General features: G+C 41.6%; 1 protein-coding gene and 1 long non-coding RNA gene across 2 annotated transcripts in view; one reads left to right on the forward strand and one right to left on the reverse strand.

Moving 5' to 3' along the window:
• The window catches only part of USP32 (ubiquitin specific peptidase 32), a 203836-nt gene extending 186834 nt beyond the window's left edge, over positions 1 to 17002 (forward strand). Inside the window, exons 28-34 of the mRNA XM_024980631.2 lie at positions 1145 to 1231; positions 2266 to 2386; positions 8085 to 8276; positions 10943 to 11231; positions 12646 to 13070; positions 13515 to 13607; positions 14841 to 17002. Coding sequence (XP_024836399.1) covers positions 1145 to 1231; positions 2266 to 2386; positions 8085 to 8276; positions 10943 to 11231; positions 12646 to 13070; positions 13515 to 13607; positions 14841 to 15014 — 1381 coding nt within the window. The 3' untranslated portion in view covers positions 15015 to 17002. The remainder of the gene's footprint in view (positions 1 to 1144; positions 1232 to 2265; positions 2387 to 8084; positions 8277 to 10942; positions 11232 to 12645; positions 13071 to 13514; positions 13608 to 14840) is intronic.
• LOC132343008 (uncharacterized) lies at positions 16109 to 20031 on the reverse strand. The gene is made up of 2 exons (XR_009491641.1): positions 19697 to 20031; positions 16109 to 17204 (listed from the first exon to the last, which is right to left on the reverse strand). It is a non-coding gene; the product is annotated as an uncharacterized lncRNA (long non-coding RNA).
• Between the last annotated feature and the right edge of the window lie 1661 nt (positions 20032 to 21692).

A 21692-nucleotide genomic window follows, 5' to 3' on the forward strand; every position in this document is an offset into this window, starting at 1 on the left:
TTTCCAAATGTAGAAAAAGGAGAATTTATGTTAATTCTGGGTGATTTATAGGACTCACTACAATTCAACCATTGGTTTTGGTTTTCTGAGTAGGAGAGACACTACACTTTCCTTTCATCACCTAGACGTTCCAGAGTCTTATAATCCTTATAATCTCTGATCTCTTACCTAAATCTTTCTGGCAAGTATTATAAGTAAAGAAATTTTTTAGAAGAGAATTGTTGTACAGTTCTCTGCCGGAGTGTTACCTGGCTGTTTTATCTCTTTATCTTTCTTTGCATTCCTTACTTACTGTTGACCTGGTTATCACTGACATGATACTGGACAACATGGGCTATCCATAATCATTCAGTCAATGAGTTAGACAGAAAGATGGGAACTGCTGTGACAGGCGTAATACTCATTCTTGCCCTTACAATGGTTGCCATTACAACCATGAGTCCTTATCATAGTTTCATTACCTTTAGCAGTCATGTGATAGCCACTACAAATTGCCGAATGATCCATAAAGTATATTGCTCTTATGTTATATTCTTTGTGTTGCTTCTTATTGGGGCAAGGATGAATAGTTTGGTTTTTTTTTACAGTCGGAGAACTCATAAAGCTATCTTGCAGTTAAAACATTATTCTAAATATGTTATATAGCTTATAGCTTTAGATAGTTAGGGCAAGGAAAAAGGGATGTCTGTCATGTACCACATCAGGGATTCTGATTAAAGAAGCTTCTAAATATATAGTCAGTCAACTCCTCTAAAACCATTGTGACCTTTCACTTTCCTGTGTTGTATCCGTGTTCTTGTCATAGAAGGAGTCTGGTTTAATGTGAATTAAATCTTTTGATAGAATTAGGGCTGAAAGATAACTAGCATTCGATCTCATGATTAGCTTATTTTATGAAATTTCCGTGGACCACATGGACTCTGTCAGAGACATCTGGCAGTCTGCTGTGTTTCCCCTCTACAAGCAGGGAGCCCTGAGTACAGCTGTGCAGGGCTGAAGTTAATGGGTTAGGATAACCAGCATGGAGCTGTCAGTGTGAGCATACTGCTCTCACAGATGCCCCTTTTTAGGGTTACTTCAGAGAAGATGAAAGAGACTCCAGATAAGAAATGTTTCTTACACTCTGATTTATGTTCTGTTTCAGTGATGACAGTATGGGTTATCAGTATCCATTCACTCTACGAGTTGTGCAGAAAGATGGGAACTCCTGTGCTTGGTGCCCATGGTACAGGTAAAGTCACCTTCTGAAAAGAAAAATGTTAGTAGAATTGCAGCTTCAGATATTATACCTTTTTCTTAAGCTTTCCAGTTTTTAGACGTAATAAGTAGTAATGGGAAGCTTGAAATAAACTTAGGAGTTCTTCATTCATCTCTTCCCTGTGAGGTCTATAGCTAAGTTTTGCTCTTGAGACTTAGCTGATTTTGTTAACTCTACAATCCTCATCAGATTCATAGTTTATGATCAACATTTATCATTCTAGACCTTCTGCTCCTTAGTTATAAATCAGTTTAGCAATTCTGAGTTCAGTAAAACATATTCTATTTACTAGACCTTACTGGAAGTCTATTTTTGGTTTTAAGAAAAGTTATAGAGATTGATTAGTCACTAGTGTTCCAGCTTGGAAAATGCCTGTGTACTGAAGTCAGCTTTCAGAGAACTGTAATAGCCTTAGCAAACTTGAGATGTATAGGCAGTGAAGCCATGGCCTTTGTCATGGTTCCTACCCACTCATAAATTTTTATATGTATTTAATGTGCCATTTGACAAACAAGGAAATAGGCATTGTTATGCCCCATAAGCATTAAGTAACTAAATTTAGAATTTCATGAGAGGTAAATTATCTCAAATATCCACTTCCCTTATCATTTATTTACCGTGAAGTTTCACATATTCATGTGGATTAACAATTGGTTATCAAATGCCTTGAAAAACTAAAGATTTGAGAAGTGTTAAGTGTGATTCAGTGAACTGCTAATAATTACTAACACATATTCATGCATTTATCAGTCTGAAGTTAGAAGCCCATGACGAATTGTGATACCCAAGAAGGAAAGTAGAGAAGTAGAAAAATAATTTTTTATTTTTTGGCCATGACTTGCAGGATCTTAGTTTCCCGGCCAGAGATGGAACCCCTGGGACATGGTAGTGTAAGCACCAAGTCCTAATCACTGGACCACCAGGGAATTCCTAGGGAAAATTAATTTTGATAAAATTTGGACTCATTAATTATTCTTTCCTCAGTAGATTGTTTTTCCCCTCTTTAGATTTTGCAGAGGCTGCAAAATTGATTGTGGGGAAGACAGGGCTTTCATTGGAAATGCCTATATTGCTGTGGATTGGGACCCCACAGCCCTTCACCTCCGCTATCAAACATCACAGGAAAGGGTAAGTACTCCAAGTCACCATAAGATGGCAGTTTTTATATGTAAATAAAAATATACACATTTTTATATGTAAAATATATGTAAAATTTTCCCCAGCTTAACTGTATCATGCTGTTTCTATTTTCAGACAATTTAAATAATAACCAGACAAATATTCATTGATATTCTCTGTGGCACTTAGATATATTAGCATGATTATGTGATTTCAGTTTCCCCACTTGTAGAGATAATTGTGGGGCTTCACAGATGGCACTAGTGGTAAAGAATCCGCCCGCCCGTGCAGGAGACGCAAGGGACTCTGGTCCGATTCTGGGGTCAGGAAGATCCCCTGGAGTGGGAAATGGCAACCGACTCCTGTATTCTTGCCTGGAAAAATTCCGTGGACAAAGGAGCCTCATGGGCTACAGTTTATGGGGTCAAAAAGAGTTGGACACAACTGAGCACCACCCCCCACACCCCTACATACACAAACAAAACACGAGTTAATTGTATTGTTGTTGTTGTTCAGTCACTCAGTCATGGCCAACTCTTTGCAACCCCATGGCCTGCAGCATGCCAGGCTTCCCTGTCCTTCACAATCTTCCCAAGCTTGCTCAAACTTATGTCCACTGAGTCAGTGAGGCCATCCAACCATCTCGTCCTCTGTCCTCCCCTTCTCCTCCTGCCTTCAGTTTTTCCCAGCATCAGGGTGTTTTCTAATGCCTCAGCTCTTCGCCTCAGGTGGCCAAAGTACTGGAGCTTCAGCTTCAGCATTAGTCCTTCCAGTGAATATTCAGAACTGATTTCCTTTAGGATTGACTGGGTGGATCTCCTTGCAGTCCAAGGGACTCTGAAGAGTCTTCTCCAACACCACAGTTCAAAAGCATCAACTCTTCGGCGCTCAGCCTTCTTATAGTCCAACTCTCACATCCCTACATGACTACTTGGAAAAACCATAGCTTTGACTAGATGGACCTTTGTTGGCAAAGTAAGGTCTCTGCTTTTATATGCTGTCTATGTTTGTCATAGCTTTTCCAAGTAGCAAGCGTCTTTTAATTTCATGGCTGCAGTCACTATCTGTAGTGATTTTGGAGTCCAAGAAAATAAAGAAAATGTTAATAGTAAGTAAATCTTGAAACCAAAGTTTGGGCATAAGTAAGAAGATATATTCTCTGGCCAGGGCATGTCAAGCATACCAATCTCTCTACCTGTTTATTAATTATTATTGAAGTTGCAGCATTCGGTAACCACTATTACTTAGCTCAAATGCATTCCAGGACTGTAGCTGCCACCTTTAATAGATACAGTGGTCAGAAAAATTAGAGAAAGGATTGACTGTTTCAAAATGGGGCACCTAAGAGTACACCTCCTTGCCTGTTCTTCACACTTAGCATTCCTCCACTGCCACTCTCAGGCCAGAGCAGTTCTTCAATGTTGAAAATAAAACTTCCAAAAGAATACTGACTCCACTAACTCCATATGCAAAAATGTTTGAAGGGAAGATTGACTAGATGGCTCGTGTGTAGAGATAGGAAGAATCCGATGGAGAAGTAAAAGCAACAGAATTAAAGGGGATGTTTTAGTCACATGAAGAAATGTAGTGGATTTTGCATTTATATGACTCTTGATGGAAATTTCTTTCACTGTTTCTTAATACATTCCCTTTAGATAAGGTAGTAATTAAAATTAAATTTTCTCTTTCTTTTTTTTTTTTTTGAAGTATAGTTGACTTACGGTGCTGTGTTCTGGTGTACAGCAAAGTGATTGACTTATACATATATACATTCTTTCCCATTATGGTTTATAATCACGGTACTGACTACAGTGCCCTGTGCTATGCAGTAGGACCTTGTCATAAATAGTTGGCATCTGCTAACCAACCAGTCCATTCTAAGGGAGATCAGTCCTGGGTGTTCTTTGGAAGGAATGATGCTAAAGCTGAAACTCCAGTACTTTGGCCACCTCATGCGAAGAACTGACTCATTGGAAAAGACTCTGATGCTGGGAGGGATTGGGGGCAGAAGGAGAAGGGGACCACAGAGGATGAGATGGCTGGATGGCATCACCAACTCGATGGACGTGAGTTTGAGTGAACTCCGGGAGTTGGTGATGGACAGGGAGGCCTGGCGTGCTGCGATTCACGGGGTCGCAAAGAGTTGGACACGACTGAGCGACTGAACTGAACTGATTCTCGAACCTCCATTCCACCTTTCCCCATCCCCTTGGCAACCACAGTCTGTTCTCTATGGACTTTTCTGTCTCTCTGTGCTGTTGAGGAGTGGGGGAACTCCCGATTCCAGACCAGATTCCCTGTTTGGAACCCTAACTATGCCCCCACACACCCTCAGGCTCTCACTAACCAAGAATTCTTTATGGATAGTTGCCAAATGAAAGGAAGCTGCAGAGAAATTGATGTTTTGGCAGATTTTGCTCATTGGAGCAAGATTAATTCAGTGACCTCCACCACACTTCCTTTGAAGAGGGAAAATTTTAGCAACTGAAAGATTCTTAAATCTTTGTTAGCACAGAATCTGACAGGACATTACTGTGGCAAGATAACTCCTGTCAAAGATGAAAAACTATTTGGCTGTAAATCTCCTTCCCTTTTTAAGAAGCCCAGTGTGCAATCTGAAAAATTCTAGAGGACATCCTACTTACAGGAAGAAGGACCTGTGTGACCTGTTAAATCTCACCCCACTTCCATTTTCAGTGATGCTTTTAGGGTACCATGGAAACCAAGCTGCTGTTGAGATATCCTTCCTTTCTGGGGAATGGGGCCACATGACTAATACCTTCCTACATGTGGATTCTGCATGTGCTTGGAGAGTCACGTAGACAAAAGAGATATCTTGGTTCAAAATTGAGATTATTCATGTGGCCCCGTAAAATATGTTTTATGTTTTTTACTCAAGTAATTTCCCTTTTAAGAGTTTATTCTAGGGAAATACTCTGATTTGCTGAAAGATTTCATCATAGCATTTGTTAGAGTAGTTAAACTAGAAGCAACTAGTATTTTCCTCACATTAGAGGAGTGGTTAAATAAAGTATGGTATAGTGATTGGGTAAAATACTATGCAATCACTGAAAATGAGGATTACCAGAAGTTTTTACACCAACATATATGGAAAGATGCTAATAATATCATGTGAAGTTTTTTATAAAGTAAGATAAAATTGCATATCCTGAAAAATATATAAAAAGGGCTGAAGAAAATCTGCCAATATTTTGACAGTTTGCCTTTATAAGGTTTCCTGCCTTTTAACATTTTTCACTGCTTTCCAAAATTTCTACATGAATGTTTTATTTGATAAAGAGGGGGAAAAAATAGGCAATTGCTCTTATTCTTTTAATTTTTTCCCTGTTTGAACCTCATATTCATTAATAGAAAATTAAACTAGATAACTTCTTAGATCTTCTCTTTTTCTAATAGTCTTATAATGTATGAAAGCTATTACTTCATTACTTTATGTTTTGGACTAAGGATGAGCTTTCAGGCAACTTAGAGAAAAATAAAGGAAGAGGGTGCCAATAAGTAATTTAGACTATTTGAATAATTATAGAGAATCTGGAGCTAGATCCCAAGGGGAAATTTTATTAATAAATAAAAATTACTGTCATCTGTAGATATGTTTTTTCATCCATTTTCTCATTCCTTCCTGTCTCTATCCAGCTGTCTAGCCTGTGTGTTGTATAGAAAATGTAGTCAGTAAAAGTCAACATTCTTTACCTACTTACTGTAATTTGTGGTTGGCCATAAAGCATCCCTGGTAGAGATAATATAGATAATATTTAACTGGCTGTGAGAAAAGAGACAGTACTATATTTGACATACCTCTTTTTCTTTTTTCCCCTAAACCTTAAACTTTTTATTTTGTATTGAGGTATAGTCAGTTAAGAGTGTTGTAGTAGTCTCAGGTGAACAGCGAAGGGACTCAGTCATACATATACATGCATCCATTCTCCCCCAAACCCTCCTCCCATCCAGGCTGGCGTGTAACACTGAGCAGAGTTCCCTGTGCTATACAATAGGTCCTTGTTGGTTATCCATTTTAAATATAGCAGTGTGTACATGACCTTCCCGACATACCTCTTTTTCTACTCTGATTCTAACCACCATGATACAGCATGTTTCTTTTTGAAGCATGTCAGTGTTCCCTGGGGAAAGTGTCAGAAGTCAGTGACTCAAGGTCAATCCAGATTTCCCTTTCTGAAAGGGTTTTCCTTGAAATTCCCCATTTTCAAATAAATTCTTTAGAAATGATGGGTGATGCAGTGCTAAGCTCTTCATTGCATGATCAACCCCAACCTTGATAGTTTATACAAACATTTGACAGCCTCTGACTCAGCCATCTCACGCAGGGAAAAAGTCACACCTGAAGAAAGCTGTTCTAAACTGAGAGCTCAGGAAGGAAAGCTGGAGGGAAATTGCCTTGGGCAAAGAGAACCATTTCACCTCTGGAAGGGAGGAGTAACAAGTAGGGTGAAGGGACCTGAGTATGACCTTTGCCAAAAAGAGACATTCATTGTTGTGCTTGTCCGGGCTCCACCCTGGGATGTGATCCCTGTGTGTGGTCTCACGGTTGTTCACAGTCATGCGATGTGTGCCTCACCCGCTGTGGTTCCTAATTGCTTTCTAAGTGGCAGCCAAGAATGGCAGAGGGAAAATTTCTTTCTGTTGCATCCTAGGCCCCTCAGTGTCTCCTTCCTCCTGATTCCCACGCCACCTCCTTCCTCGTGTTGGCCTCTTCCTTGCTTCAGTAGGACCACAGAGGTCTGGGCAGGTCTTAGGAAAATCAGGTTGTTTTGAGTCTGCTGTTCCTTTGTTAACCATGTCATATAAAAAGGCACCAAGAGGCAAGAGACAGGTAATGATACACATGGTGTTTTTTTATATTCATAATTTTGTTTATTTATTTATTTTGGCTGTGCTGTGTCTTCATTGCTGTTCAGGCTTTTCTCTAGTTGCAGTGCTCGGGCTTATGGCAGAGGCTTCTCTTGTTGCAGAGCACAGGAGTTAGGGCGTGAGGGCTTCAGTAGTCACAGCTCCCAGGGTTTTGAGCACAGGCTCAATAGTTGTGGTGCACGGGCTTATTTGCTCTTCAGCATACACATGGTGTTTTGATAACTCTGTGTTATGACTTGGCATCAACATGCAAATGATTGTGGCTTTGGGTTTTAATGCCCTGGTGACTGTCCTCTCAAGGTGAGTTTTTCTGTACCCTTTCTTATTTAATCCAGATCTGGCCTCTGTGTTCCAGTGATATTATTTCTCCTAGCCTCTGTAGAGCCTGCAGCATACTAATAATGTCCCCTGTCCCTGTTAAAAAAATAAATGTCCTAACCTCAACACCCTTGACTTGAAAGCCAGCCTGCATATAAGCTGTTTTCAGATTTCAAAATTGTAAAATAAACAGGCAATTCCTTGTTGGTTTTGTTTTTGTCATTTAGTAGCATGCAGAAATTTTTCCCAAAAAGCTATGGTCATTTAAGTAGAAATTTGATCAAAGATGTTATTGATGTGATATCTGGGAATAAATGTGCAAATGCTCTATTTACTCAGACTCTGGTTTGGTTGTATTTTAAAGTAAAGTAAATGAGGTTGAGTCACCAAGAGGATGATGCAGAGCAGGTGACCATTCTAAGCTCCCTCCTACCCCTTCTCCCTCCTACCCCTTCTCCCTCCTACCCCTTCTCCCGTTCCTCGTTTCCTCCACCTGCAGGTTGTAGATGAGCACGAGAGTGTGGAACAGAGTCGGCGTGCACAAGCTGAGCCCATCAACCTGGACAGCTGTCTCCGAGCTTTCACCAGCGAGGAGGAGCTGGGGGAGAATGAGATGTACTACTGCTCCAAGTGTAAGACCCACTGCTTGGCAACCAAGAAGCTAGATCTCTGGAGGCTTCCCCCCATCCTGGTATGTTACAACCCCACCTCTGAGAGAGTAGCAGTCTAGCTTGAAGGAAAGAAGCTGTGAACAAATAAGAATTTTTGAGAATAATCTTTCTTGCCACAGTGTTTAAAATGCTTTTCCTGGGAATTCCCTGGCAGTCCTGTGTTTTGGACTCAGCAGTTTCATTGGCAATTCAGTCCCTGGTCAGGGAACTAAGATCCCAGAAGCCACGCAGTTCAACCAACTATTTACATACATAAAACACTTTTGCTAGTGTACGCAGACCTGAATTGTCCTACATACATTTACTAGTTTTGTATCCTAAAGAGGGTATAGCCTCCAAGGGAAGAGAAGTCATATGGACCAGTAACTGCAGTTGAGTGAGACATGCGAGAAGTGCCCCACGTGGTAAAGCCTGGTGAAGTTGAACTTCAGGAGAAGGTGAAAGCACTTCTAGCTCTAGGGAGAGAGGAAGCTTGAGGTTTGCGCTTTACAGACTATAGAAGAGCAGGGAGCCTGAGCCTCCGGTCCCGCTGTGCTTGGTCACATAGGCGCAGACACCGCTGAATTAAATGTGTGTGCACCAGGTACACAGGGCCAATGTGTTCTTTCTGATTTGATGCACTTCTGCCTTCTCCATCCATGGATCAGGAGACTCTCCTGTTGATTGTCAAGAGTTGGAGTGTCAGTTCTTCCTATTCATTTAAGAAAGCTTTTTTCCATAAGGGAGGAAATCATATTGATAACCAGACCTTGCATCTATTATTTTATTCATATCTTCTTCCTACCACTCTGTGAGACTGAATGTAGACAAGAACAACTCCCCAGGGAAGGAAGCACAAGAAATTACTAACAGGGATTGGCTAGCTCCAGGGATAGCTTCTCTGGTAGCTCAACTGGTAAAGAATCCACCTGAAAATGCAGGAGACCCCAGTTCAATTCCTGGGTCAGGAAGATACCTGGAGAAGGGATAGGCTACCCACTTCAATATTCATGGACTTCCCTGGTGGCTCAGCTGGTAAGGAATCCGCCTGCAATTCTGGAGACCTGGGTTTGATCCCTGGGTTGGGAAGATCCCCTGGAGGAGGGCATGGCAACCCACTCCACTATTCTTGCCTGGAGAATCCCCGTGGACAGAGAGGAGCCTGGCAGGCTACAGTCCATGGGGTCGCAAAGAGTCAGAGACAACTGAGCGACTAAGCACAGCACAGGGATGGGAAGCTGAGCATAGGGACAGGCTTGAGAACAGGTAGGTGGGAAGGGGTAAGGTTTATTTTTTTTGATTGAGGTATGTAGTTAACATGTAGTTAAATTCATAGATTTAAAATATCTAGTTTGATGAATTTTGACAATTATTTATACTCATATGACCATCAAATAAAACATATCACATATCATGAAGTATCAGCATTTATAAAACTGTGTTTTTGAGACAGGAGACTCAGGTTCAATCCCTGAGTTGGGAACATCCCCTGAAGAAGGAAATGGAAACCCACTCCAATATTCTTGCCTAGGAAATCCCACAGACAGAGGAATCACTCTGGCAGGCTCCAGTTCAGTCCATGGAATCACAAAGAGTCAGACATGACTTAGCAACTGAACACAAAGAATAATGAGGAGTAAATGTTATATTGATAGCTCGATGGGCTTTTGTTACATCCACATACCAGCGTGGCCCTTAGAGAGGGATTCGCTTTATGTAAATAGTAAATAGTTAAGCATTTAGGGTAGAGGTAGCCACCCAAATATCTGTGCCCACAATCAGTTCAGTTCAGTCACTCAGTCATGTCCGACTCTTTGTGACCCCGTGGATTGCAGCACGCCAGGCTTCCCTGTCCATCACCAACTCCCAGAGCTTACGCAAACTCACGTCCATTGAGTCAGTGATGCCAATGAGATGGTGATCCAACCATCTCATCCTCTGTCGTCCCTTTCTCCCGCCCTCAATCTTTCCCAGCATCAGGGTCTTTTCCAATGAGTCAGGTCTTCACATCAGGGGGCCAGAGTATTGGAGTTTCAGCTTCGGCATCAATCCTTCCAATGAATATTCAGAACTGATTTCCTTTAGGATGGACTGGTTGGATCTCCTTGCAGTCCAAGGGACTCTCAAGAGTATGCTCACGATAGGGAGCATAATAACACTGTGTTTAAGCCTGAAGAAATTCATTGCTTTTGAAAAGAAAGAGAGAAGCCAGAAAGGAGAAGGAAGATTCTTAGGCTCTTCAGGACAGTGAAACCCCCTGATCTCAGCCAACAGAAATGTTAAGAAAAGAGAGACCTCCTGTTAGAGGCTGGGTAACTTTCATCTGTTAAAAACGCCTCCACTTTTCTTCAAATGATTCAGTCTGTAGTATTCTAGCCTCGTGTATTTGTGAATGGATGATATTGGAGAGAGGTAAAGGTCAGTGTGAGTCACAAGCCCAGAGGACATGGAAGAAGAGGCTCCTTTGATGTTGAAGACATTTGGGAGAGAGTTTGGATGTACACCGATTATGAAATTAGGGAGATTACCGTTTTAGCCACATAGCTAAAGGTCAGTGGCCTCTTAACTAGGTTACATAAGAACATATATTCTTTGGTGGGGGGAAAGACATATTTTTGGAACATATACAAATGTTTTAGACTTTTTTTTAGTGTGTAATTTGTGTCTTCAGAACACGTTAATACAACTGTTTTCTCTTCTTCTCCAGATTATTCATCTCAAACGATTTCAGTTTGTAAATGGTCGATGGATAAAATCACAGAAAATTGTTAAGTTTCCTCGTGAAAGTTTTGACCCTAGTGCTTTTCTGGTGCCGAGGGCCCCAGCTCTCTGTCAGCGTAGACCACTCACACCCCAGGGGGATGACCTCTCTGAGCCCAGGATCCCGACAGGAGAGGTGAAGAAAGCAGACGCTCAGAACTCCGCTGGGGAAGATGTCGTGCTCCTGAGTAAGAGCCCGTCCTCACTGAGTGCCAACATTGTCAGTAGTCCTAAAGGTGAGGAACCCAAAGCTCACTCCGGAGGGGGCCCTTCCTGGGCCCTCTAGGCTGCATGTTTCCCTCCGTCTTCCACTCTAGAGCAACAGCTTGGTTGTACCGGGATCCTTCTGGACTCAGTACATTTGAGCTCTGTGAGTTTTAGCAAGAGATACAGCCTCACTAAATCTCTTTTCTCATTCATAAAAAGAAGAAAATACTCAGTTCACAGAGTGAGAAATTGATACATCAAGAATTAAGCACTGTAGAGACTTCCCTGGTGGTCCAGGGGTTAAGAATCCGCTTGCAGTGCAAGGGTCCAGGGTTCAGTGCCTGGTGGGGGGACTAAGCTCCCACCTGCTGCAGGACGACTAAGCCTAAGCACCTCCACTGCTGAGCCCGGGCACTGCAAAGAAGGTCCCTCATGCCGTAACCAGGACCCAGTGCAGCCAAATAAATAAATATTATTAATAAAATGGAGAGTAAAGCACTTTACATAGCTCCTGGCATTTGGTGATTATGAATGATAGTTGTCATCCTTGTTTGCTTATATCAGAGGTTCTCAAAGTAAAATTTGGGGAAACCCCTAGAGGGTGCCTGAGACCCTTTCTGAAGATCAGAACTGTTTTCATAAAAATACTAAGTATTTGGGAATTCCCTGGCAGTCTGGTAGTTAGGACTCAGCGCTTTCACTGCTATAGCCCCAAGTTCAGTCCCTGGTAAGGAAACTGAAGATGCCACAAGCCATACGGTACAGCCAAAAAAAACCCAAAAGCTAAGTATTTGCCTTTCCACTCTCATTCTCTCACAGGTTGACTTAGAGCCAACATATATGTGATACTGTCCATGAAATATATGTGTCTTGTGTTTCTCAAATTCCTCAGTTTTAACTTCTAATATGGTAAATATATACATGGTAAATATTGATAAATGGAACTCACAAAAACAAAAGTTCTCAAGATCCTCAGCAATTTTTGAGGGATATAAGGGAGTCAGGAGCTGTTTGAGACCTGCTCCTTTGCAGGATTGTTGTGAGAGGTAGAAATAGTAAAGTTTCCGATGTCACGCCTTGCGGGAGTAAGTGCTTGATAATTTGTAGTCATATTTTTTAATCTAAAGAAAAATGCATATTTGTCAAACCCCTTCATCTAATATTATTTTGAATTGAATCTGCCCTAAATCATCTTTCTGCTCTTTTTCTAAGTCCATACTTAACTGTACTTCACATTTTCAGGACATTGCTGCCTTGAGAGGGTTGGCATTGAGGAAGACAAGAATGTAACTTATCGGCCACATAATAGGAGTAAAGCCTAGCCAGTCAGGATGCCCCTGGCTTTACCTTTTTGTGTACACTTGTGCAGTTGACTGCAGAATTAGCTTTTGGTGGCTGGTTCAATTTGTGACATTTGGATTTATCTTTTATTCCCTTTCACAGGTTCACCATCTACATCAAGAAAAAGTGGAACCAGCTGTCCCTCCAGCAAAAACAGCAGCCCTAACAGCAGCCCTAGGACTTTAGGGAGAAGCAAAGGGAGGCTCCGCCTACCCCAAATCGGCAGCAAAAACAAATTGTCAAGTAGTAAGGAGAACTTGGATGCCAGCAAAGAGAACGGGGCTGGGCACGTTTGTGAGCTGTCTGATGCCTTGAGCCGAGGGCACGTGCTGGGGGGCAGCCAGCCTGAGCTGGTCACCCCACAGGACCACGAAGTAGCTTTGGCCAATGGATTCCTTTATGAGCATGAGGCATGTGGCAATGGCTACAGCAATGGTCAGCTTGAAAACCACAGTGAAGAAGACAGTACTGACGACCAAAGAGAAGATATTCATGTTAAACCTATTTATAACCTATATGCAATTTCGGTAAGTGGTTTCTTGTATGATTTTTGGAATGATCTACCTTTTCAGTGGTTGGTTTGTTCATCTTCATTCATTCATCATTTTTTCAGAGCCTGCTCATTTGCAAGGCATTGAGCTTGGTGATAGACTAAGTTAGCAGTAAATATCTTGGCCTTTTGGGTAGAATCCAAGATGCTCACAGTTTAATAAAGGGAACAGTCATGTAATATTCTAGGTGGAGTCACAGGCTTAAGCCATTCAGAAGTGTGTGTTTCTGAGGGAGTTTTGCTTTCCAAAAATAATTACAAAAATAGAATGGTAAGATTCAAAGTTTTAAAATTTTCAGTTTTCCTTCTTGGTTTGTTTTTGGAAGAAGGAAAACACTTTTCCTTGGATTGGATCCTGGTACTTGCCCTGGCCTGAGTATTGTCAACTACTAATACACCTCCACTTTCTTCTCTCTTACAGTGCCATTCAGGAATTCTGGGCGGGGGCCATTACGTCACTTATGCCAAAAACCCAAATAGCAAGTGGTACTGTTACAATGACAGCAGCTGTAAGGTAAATGTCCCCGATCTTTTATAAAAGAAACAGAAATGTCAACAGATCTAGAAGACATTTGTTGAAATAATGGATTTTCTCCAGAATTATTGTTTAGTCACTAAGTCATGTCCTACTCTTTGCAACCCCATAGACTGTAGCACACCAGGCTCCTCTGTCCATGGGATTCTCCAGGCAAGAATGCTGGAGTGGGTTGCTATTTTCTTCTCCAAGGGATCTTTCTGGACCAGGGATCAAACCCGTGTCTCCTGCATTGGCAGGCAGATTCTTTACCACTGAGCTACTAGGAAAGCCCTTTCTCCTGAATAGAAAGTAGTTGTTTCTGTTAGAATCCATATATAGATGCCTTCAATATAAAGGAATAAAAGTGACATGCAGGGAATTCCCTGAAAGTCCAGTGGCTGAGACTTGTCAGGGCCTGGGTTCCATCCCTGGTCAGGGAATTAAGATCCCACAAGCCACACAGCATGCCCCTTCACCCTAAAAAAGTGATATGCAGAGCAGAAAATGAAAACAGTGAAAAAATAGAAGGTATTGATTAATAAGAAAAAGTTCTTATCTTTTGAGCTATTAGAATTTAAAGAAAGTGAAGTCGCTCAGTCGTGTCCAACTCTTTGCGATCCCGTGGACTGTAGCCCACCAGGCTCCTCTGTCCATGGGATTCTCCAGGCAAGAATACTGGAGTGGGTTGCCATTTCCTTCTCCAGGGGATCTTCCCAACCCAGGGATCCAACCCGGGTCTCCCACGTTGCAGGCAGACGCTTTACCCTCTGAGCCACCAGGGAATCCCATTAGAATTTAATGTGTTATTTTGTTTTCTATCATTCTTTTGACTTGTCTATGGCCTGTATATTTTCCCAAAACCAAACATTGAAAATAATGGTTCTTATTTTAGGGGCAGGTATGAGAAAGCCAAAATATTAAGCTGATTGGAAGCGATCAGTTTTAGTCATGAAAGAGGGTTGGTCCTCCCTTCCCTGGTGAGGATGTAGAGTCAGCGTGTGTGCTGTGTGCTTAGTCGCTCAGTTGTGTCTTGAACTGGGGCCCGCCGGGCTCGTCTGTCCATGGGGATTCTCCAGGCAAGAATACTGGAGTGAGTTGCATTCCCTCCTCCAGGGGATCTTCCCTACCAGGGATTTAACCCAGATTTCCCACATTGCAGGCAGATTATTTACCGTCTGAGCCACCAGGGAAGCCCAGCTTTTTTGTTAAAGACTTTTCTTGCTCCTCCAGGAACTTCACCCTGATGAAATTGACACCGACTCTGCCTACATTCTTTTCTATGAGCAGCAGGGGATAGACTATGCACAATTTCTGCCAAAGATCGATGGCAAAAAGATGGCAGACACAAGCAGCATGGACGAAGACTTCGAGTCTGATTACAAAAAGTACTGCGTGTTACAGTGAAGCTACCACTCTGGCTGCTGGGTAGACTGGTGATGAGGGAGATGGCTCCCTGTAGCTGACATTTGGCAAAAGCATCGCTGAAAGGCAAGCTCAATGTGTACTTATTTTATCCTGTGACCCTGAAGCACAAAACTTAAAAAAACTCTAATTAAAATAGCAGTTAACATACCAGTAGTAATAATTTTGTTTGGAAGTGTTTCACGTAAGCTCCCTGGTAGAGAGCTTTCAGGCAGAGCCCACCACTAGCCTGTAAACTAAAGGGTTTGGCACCAGCCACCTGGGACCAAATAAGAACTAAATTGTGCTTGTCCAGACACGAACAACCCTGTAGCGAATATAGTTTACCAATAATCATAACAGAATACTACGAATCTCCTTGGAGTCAAAGTAAAACAAAAAATTGTAGTGTTGTCTGGGGACGACATGATATGCTACCTCCTTTTTCCTGAAGTTTTATTCCATTGTAGCGACTGACACGATGGAGAAAGCGAGATCATGAAGGCGTGTGAAGGATTCTTACAGCATGGACACAGATTTTTCAATTTACGTTTTAAGGCATTTCCCCACCCTTTCTATATCTTCATTGCTTTTTGTTTCTGTTGTTGTGTCATTGTAGTGGAGACATGTATAAGTGGTCAGTCTGAAAGGGAGGCTCTCTTAAGAGCTGCGTGCCTTCTCCCCAGGGCCTTGGTTGGGAGACCCTGTAGGAAAAAAAAAAACATCGTGGGAGATCCAGCTAAAATAGCCCTCCAGATAGAGGCAGCTTGCACTGAGGGTACTTCAAGTGCCCTCAAAAACGTTCCCCCCCACTGCTGAGGGTGGGAGGGGAGTGGCGGCCGACATCGACACCATCCTTCCACGCACTGATGCGCAGTGTCTGAGAGGGGACGGGGCCACAAAGCTAGATGGTGTTTTGCAGTTAGTGGTTGTTTGTTCTTTGTTTCTTTGTTTTGCACTTTAAAAAAAGAATACGTGCAAATGAGCTTTGCAGAACTTGTTCATATTTGATGGCTGTAAGGGCTATAAATTAACTTGATGGGGGTATTTTCCCCTATCATATTAAATTTAAAAACAAAATACATCCCAAACGTTGATAATGTATAAGTATTTTTAATGCAGTTGGGGGATTTAGGAAGTAAACTTTTTGTTTGCATCTCCATTTGCTTTTTTTTTAAATAGTTCTGGTCATCAAAAGTTATGTTTCTTTGCTTACTTCATTTTATCCTCCAATAATTCAAGACTGGAACAAAAATATAAATGTTATTTATTTCAGGCAACATTTTTTTTCTGTGTTGTTTCTAAATATATATTCACGGTAAATATTTCACTTTTTTTATTCATCTGGACCCTGGAAGTTGATTCTCATTAATTGTCAGATTCCATTACCCTTCCCTCCTCATAGATAGTAGGTACCAATGTAATTAAGCATTTGTGTATTACTAACCAATTCTCAGAGCATTTAGAAAGGTAAATGGCTGAGTTGAAAGCCTATTCAGAAGAAGAATATAATTGCAAGTAGGAAGGGTTGGCCTAAATGCTATAATATAATGAAGTCAGACAAAACGCAGACTTTAGAGTTTCATGATTTTCAGTGTATAAAATCTGTCCATTCCTAACTGGACAAGTCCCATGAAAAAGTGGAAGATTTTAAATAATTTCCTTACAGATGTTTTATTTAAGCAGGTAGCACAATCTACTAATGTTGTTTGATCTGTGTTTGTTACATTGGTTGTAATTAATTTTTTTAATTCATGACTAGCAGAAAATTTATTAAATTAACTAACTACATTCACCTTGTAAATTACTGTATAAAACTTGTTGACAATGCACTGACTTTAGAAAGATGTTAATGTACATAAATAGAGTGTAAATAAAATAGTGTTGATGTACTGAAATATGAACTGTATAAAAAAGTATTGGTAATTGTATATGGAGTGTACCTGTTTCTCTGTAACTATTATCCAAACAAATTAAATACTGTGGATGCATCTATGTGCTCTTTTTCCTCTATACAAGTAAACACAAAAATGTCAAATTCTTTAGCCTTCCTCTCTGTGACCCTGTTTTAATTCTCCTATTTGAATACCTACCTGACTTACAGAGTTGGAGGTTCCATCTCTGAGAGAATGGAAGGTATGTTGAATGTAGAACAAGGTACTTGCAGCGACCAGATAAATTTGCTTCACATCCCTGTTAGGAAATTGTTTGGAAGACATTGAAAGTGTTCAGGAGAAGAGTAGCTTGCTCATTTGAAACTGAGAATTGAAGGAGTTTTTGCAATAGTTTTCATGCAGATTAAGGAATAAAGTGAAGAAGAGATGCACTTCTTACACAATGCCTGGAGATGATCCTTAGTTTATAGAGGACACTGAGAAACCAGGGATATATCCCAGGTTGTCATTCCAAGATGTCTCCAGGGAGACCATTCACAGTGTTAAGAAGAGTTGAAGATTTAGAGTTATGGAACCTTCACATTCAGTCCTGTTTATTTACTTTTAAAATCATAATACCTGCCTCTTGGGCTCATTTTTAGGAAATGAGGTATACAAATGCCTGACACAGTTTCTTGATAAGTGCTCAGTGAATGTGAAATCCTACCCCCATGAGATTCAGTCCTATTTGACAAGGAGATTTATGTATTCGCTTATTACGCTGACACTCAAAGAATTTCATATCTCTCTGCTTACATTCTCCAAAACACAGGAACAAAACATTAAAAATGTATAGAATGAAACATGTTGAATCAGCAGCAGTCGGAGCTTGTTTAAGGAAACAAATAAACAGAAAAAAGATCCAAAATGAAGCACCACTTCTAAAGTGCAGTCTGTGTCTCTGGCTTTTTAAATGACCGCCTTGAATATCTTCATCCTTATATCTCAAGCATTGTTCCTGGCACACAGGAAGTCAGTTATATATAAAATAATGTTTTACTGAAAAAATAAGAATAAGGGACAACTTTGGAAAGAAACAGCATAGAAAGGCGGATGGGTGTTTGACTTCTAGTTCTGAATGGCCCTGTAAATTGAGAGTGGTCATCAGCCTCCCAGCCCCTCTGGCTAAGGCAATTCAACATGGAATCTCTCTTCCACTTGGTGGCATTGCTCACTTCATTGTATATACCATTGAACAGGAGCAAGTGGATGCATTGGCTTATTTTCCATAACTGTTCTAAAGGTTAAATAAGAATTTTAATAGGCTACAGCCAGAACGTGCAGCTTAGGGAACAAAGATCCCAGCTTTCCTCGATGACGTATCACCAGGTAGGTTCCTTAGTATTGAAATCACAAGGTCAGAAATGTACCTACCTCATGGAGAAGGAAATGGCAATCCACTCCAGTATTCTTGCCTGGAGAATCCCATGGACAGAGAAGCCTGGTGGGCTACAGTCCATGGGGTCACAAAAGTCAGATACGACTTAGTGACTAAAGCACCACCACCACCAGTAACAGCTTGCAGACAAGCACATCCAATAATACTGACTGATCTAAGGTCCTTCTGAATTTCAACGCTCCACACAGTCCTTCCTTTGAGAAGGAAAAAAACCTTACTCTTCTTAGTCCTCTCACTACATTATTACTATATCAGCATATTTAAATACTTTATTGAAATATGACTGAAATAAACTACACATATTTAAAGTGGACAGTCTGAGCAGTTTTGACATACACGTACCCAGGAAAGCTTCTGGAGTAGGAAATGGCAACCCACTCCAGTATTCTTGCCTGGGAAATACGACAGGTAGAGAAACCTGGTGGGCTACAGTCCACAGGGCTGCAAAGAGTCGGAGACGACAGAGCACATGACCACAGGAAAGCATCACATCAATCAAGATGGTGAGCAACCAGTCATTCCTGAAAGTGTCATCCTATTTTGTTGTAATCCTTGCTTCTTGCCCACTTTGCTCCTAGACAACCACTAATCTACTTCCTGCCACTATAGATTAGTTCACATTTTCCAGAATTTAAATAGAATCATAGAGCATGTTCTTTTTTGTGTGTAATCTGGCTTCTTTCATTATGATTTTGAGTTCATCCATATTGCAACATTTATCAGTAGTTGATTTCCATTTTTGAGAACTATTCTGTTGTAGAATTCCACCATCATTTGTTTATCTCTTCACCTGTTAATGGATATTTTCGTTGTTTACAATTTTTGGCTATTAAAATACACAGAATGCTGTAAAAAAAAAAAAAAATGTACCTACCTCAGCGATGAGAGACCCATACAAGATGGTGCAATAAAAAGAGGCTGCCAGGCTTCCCTAGTGGTCTAATGGTTAAGAATCCACCTGCCAAGGCAGGGGACATGGGTTTGATCCCTGGTTCGGGAAGATCCCACAGGCTTCGGCGCAACTAAGCCCTCATGCCTGGAGCCCATGCTCCACAAGAGAAGTCACCACAATGAGAAGCCTGCGCACCTCGATGAAGAGTAGCCCTTGCTCACCTCAACTAGAGAAAGCCCTCAGGCTGCCACAGGGCAGCCAAAAGTTAATCTTTAAAAAACAATGAGAAAAACGCTGCCTTTAGATTTCGTAGCAGTGGAAAGCAAGGTAATAAATACTGCAGTCGTTGCACCTTCAGAGGCCCATAGGGGCTAGGTTGGGAGCAGAGTGTCAGAGAAGCTGGTCCCGCCGTGGAGAAGGGAACAATGGGGACTGGTGAGTTCTAGGGCACCCATCCTACCTGAGGCTGCATTTGATTGTTGCCATGAAGGAATGCGGGCCCCAGCGTTTCCAAACCTCTTCCACCCCACAGAGAAGCCAGAAACCCAGGTATTTATACAGAACATCCAATTTAGAAATGTTGGCAGGGCCTTGTTTTGTTAATTTTTAAACATTGTACTGTCTAAGTAAAAGTTATTTGCAAGCCAGATACTAGCCACTGGTTTTATGCCCTCTGGTGAGTAGAAAGCCTTGGAGTCCATTATCAGGGTCAGATTCTGCCTCTTGCCATATTACAACTATGCACTACAACAAGTTATTAATTTTTGTTTTTTTCATTCCAAGTGTGTTTATGTCTTCTCTCTTTTATTCTTTTTTTAACTTTTATCTTATATTGGCGTACAGCCAGTTAACAATGTTGTGATGGTTTCAGGTCGACAGCAGAGGGACTCAGCCACACATATACATGTATCCATTCTCCTCCAACGGACTGGTTCCAAATTGGGAAACAAGTACGTCAAGGCTGTATAGTGTCACCCTGCTTATTTAATGTATATGCAGAGTACATCATGCGAAATGCCGGACATCCAGCACAAGCTGGAATCAGATTGCAGGGAGAAATATCAATAACCTCAGATATGCAGATGACACCACCCTTAGGCCAGAAAGTGAAGAGAAACAAGAGCCTCTTGATGAAAGTGAAAGAGGGGAGAAAAACCTGGCTTAAAAGTCAACATTAGGAAAACAAAGATCATGGCATCCAGTCCCATCACTTGATTGCAAATAGATGGGGAAACAGTGGAAACAGTGACAGACTTTATTTTCTTGGGCTCCAAAATCACTGCAGATGGTGACTGCAGCCATGAAATTAAAAGACGCTTGCTCCTTGGAAGAAAAGCTATAACAAACCTAGACAGCATATTAAAAAGCAGAGACAGTACTTTGACAACTAATGTCCATGTAGTCAAAACTATGGTTTTTCCAGTAGTCATGTATGGATGTGAGAGTTGGGCCATAAAGAAGGCTAAACACCGAAGAATTGATGCCTTTGAACTGTGATGTTGGAGAAGACTCTTGAGAGTCCCTTAGATTGCAAGATCACACCAGTCAATCCTAAAGGAAATTAACCCTGAATATTCATTGGAAGGACTGATGCTGAAGCTGAAGCTCCAATACTTTGACCACCTGATGCAAAAAGCCAACTCATTAGAAGAGACCCTGATGCTAGGAAAGATTGAAGGCAGGAGGAGAAGGGGCGACAGAGGATGAGATAGTTGGATGGCATCACCAACTCAGTGGACATGAGTTTGAGCAAACTTCAGGAGCTGGTGATGGACAGGGAAGCCTGGCGTGCAGTCCATGGGGTCGAAAAGAGTCGGACATGACTGAGCGACTGAACTAAACTGATTCTCCCCCCAAACTCCCCTCTCATTCAAGCTGCCACATAACCTTGAGCAGAGTTCCATGTCCTATAACAGTAAGTCCTAAAACAAGTCCTTCACACCCTCAGATTTCTCATACCCAATGAGAATACCACTTCAAAATGTTATTAGAAGGAATAAATAATGAATGTAAATAGGCACAGGCCCTGACACCTATTGGGTAACCAAATCACAGTATTCTTTCCCCACTTAGAGCAGCAGAATGCAGGTATACCATAACTAATACTGGGATCAAACTCATTACCAGTCAAGAAGCATACGACATAGGAGTGCATGTACAGAGCTCTGCGCTCGGTTCTCTAGGGGCAGCTGTTCCTAATCTGTCAATTCAAGAGCACCATCAAAATCAGCTAGGAATTGGGCCTCCCTGGTGGCTCAGTGGTAAAGAATCCCCCTGCCAATTCAAAAGACGGGTTTGATCCCTGGTCTAGGAAGATCCCACATGTGGCAGAGCAACTAAGTCCATGCACCACAATTACTGAGCCTGTGCTCTAGAGCCCAAATGCCACACGCCCTAGAGCCTGTCCTCTGCAACAAGAGGAGCCCCAGTGATGAGAAGGCTATGCCCTGCAACTA

The sequence above is a fragment of the Bos taurus genome, chromosome 19 (genome assembly GCF_002263795.3).
Source record: "Bos taurus isolate L1 Dominette 01449 registration number 42190680 breed Hereford chromosome 19, ARS-UCD2.0, whole genome shotgun sequence".
NCBI lineage: Eukaryota > Metazoa > Chordata > Mammalia > Artiodactyla > Bovidae > Bos > Bos taurus.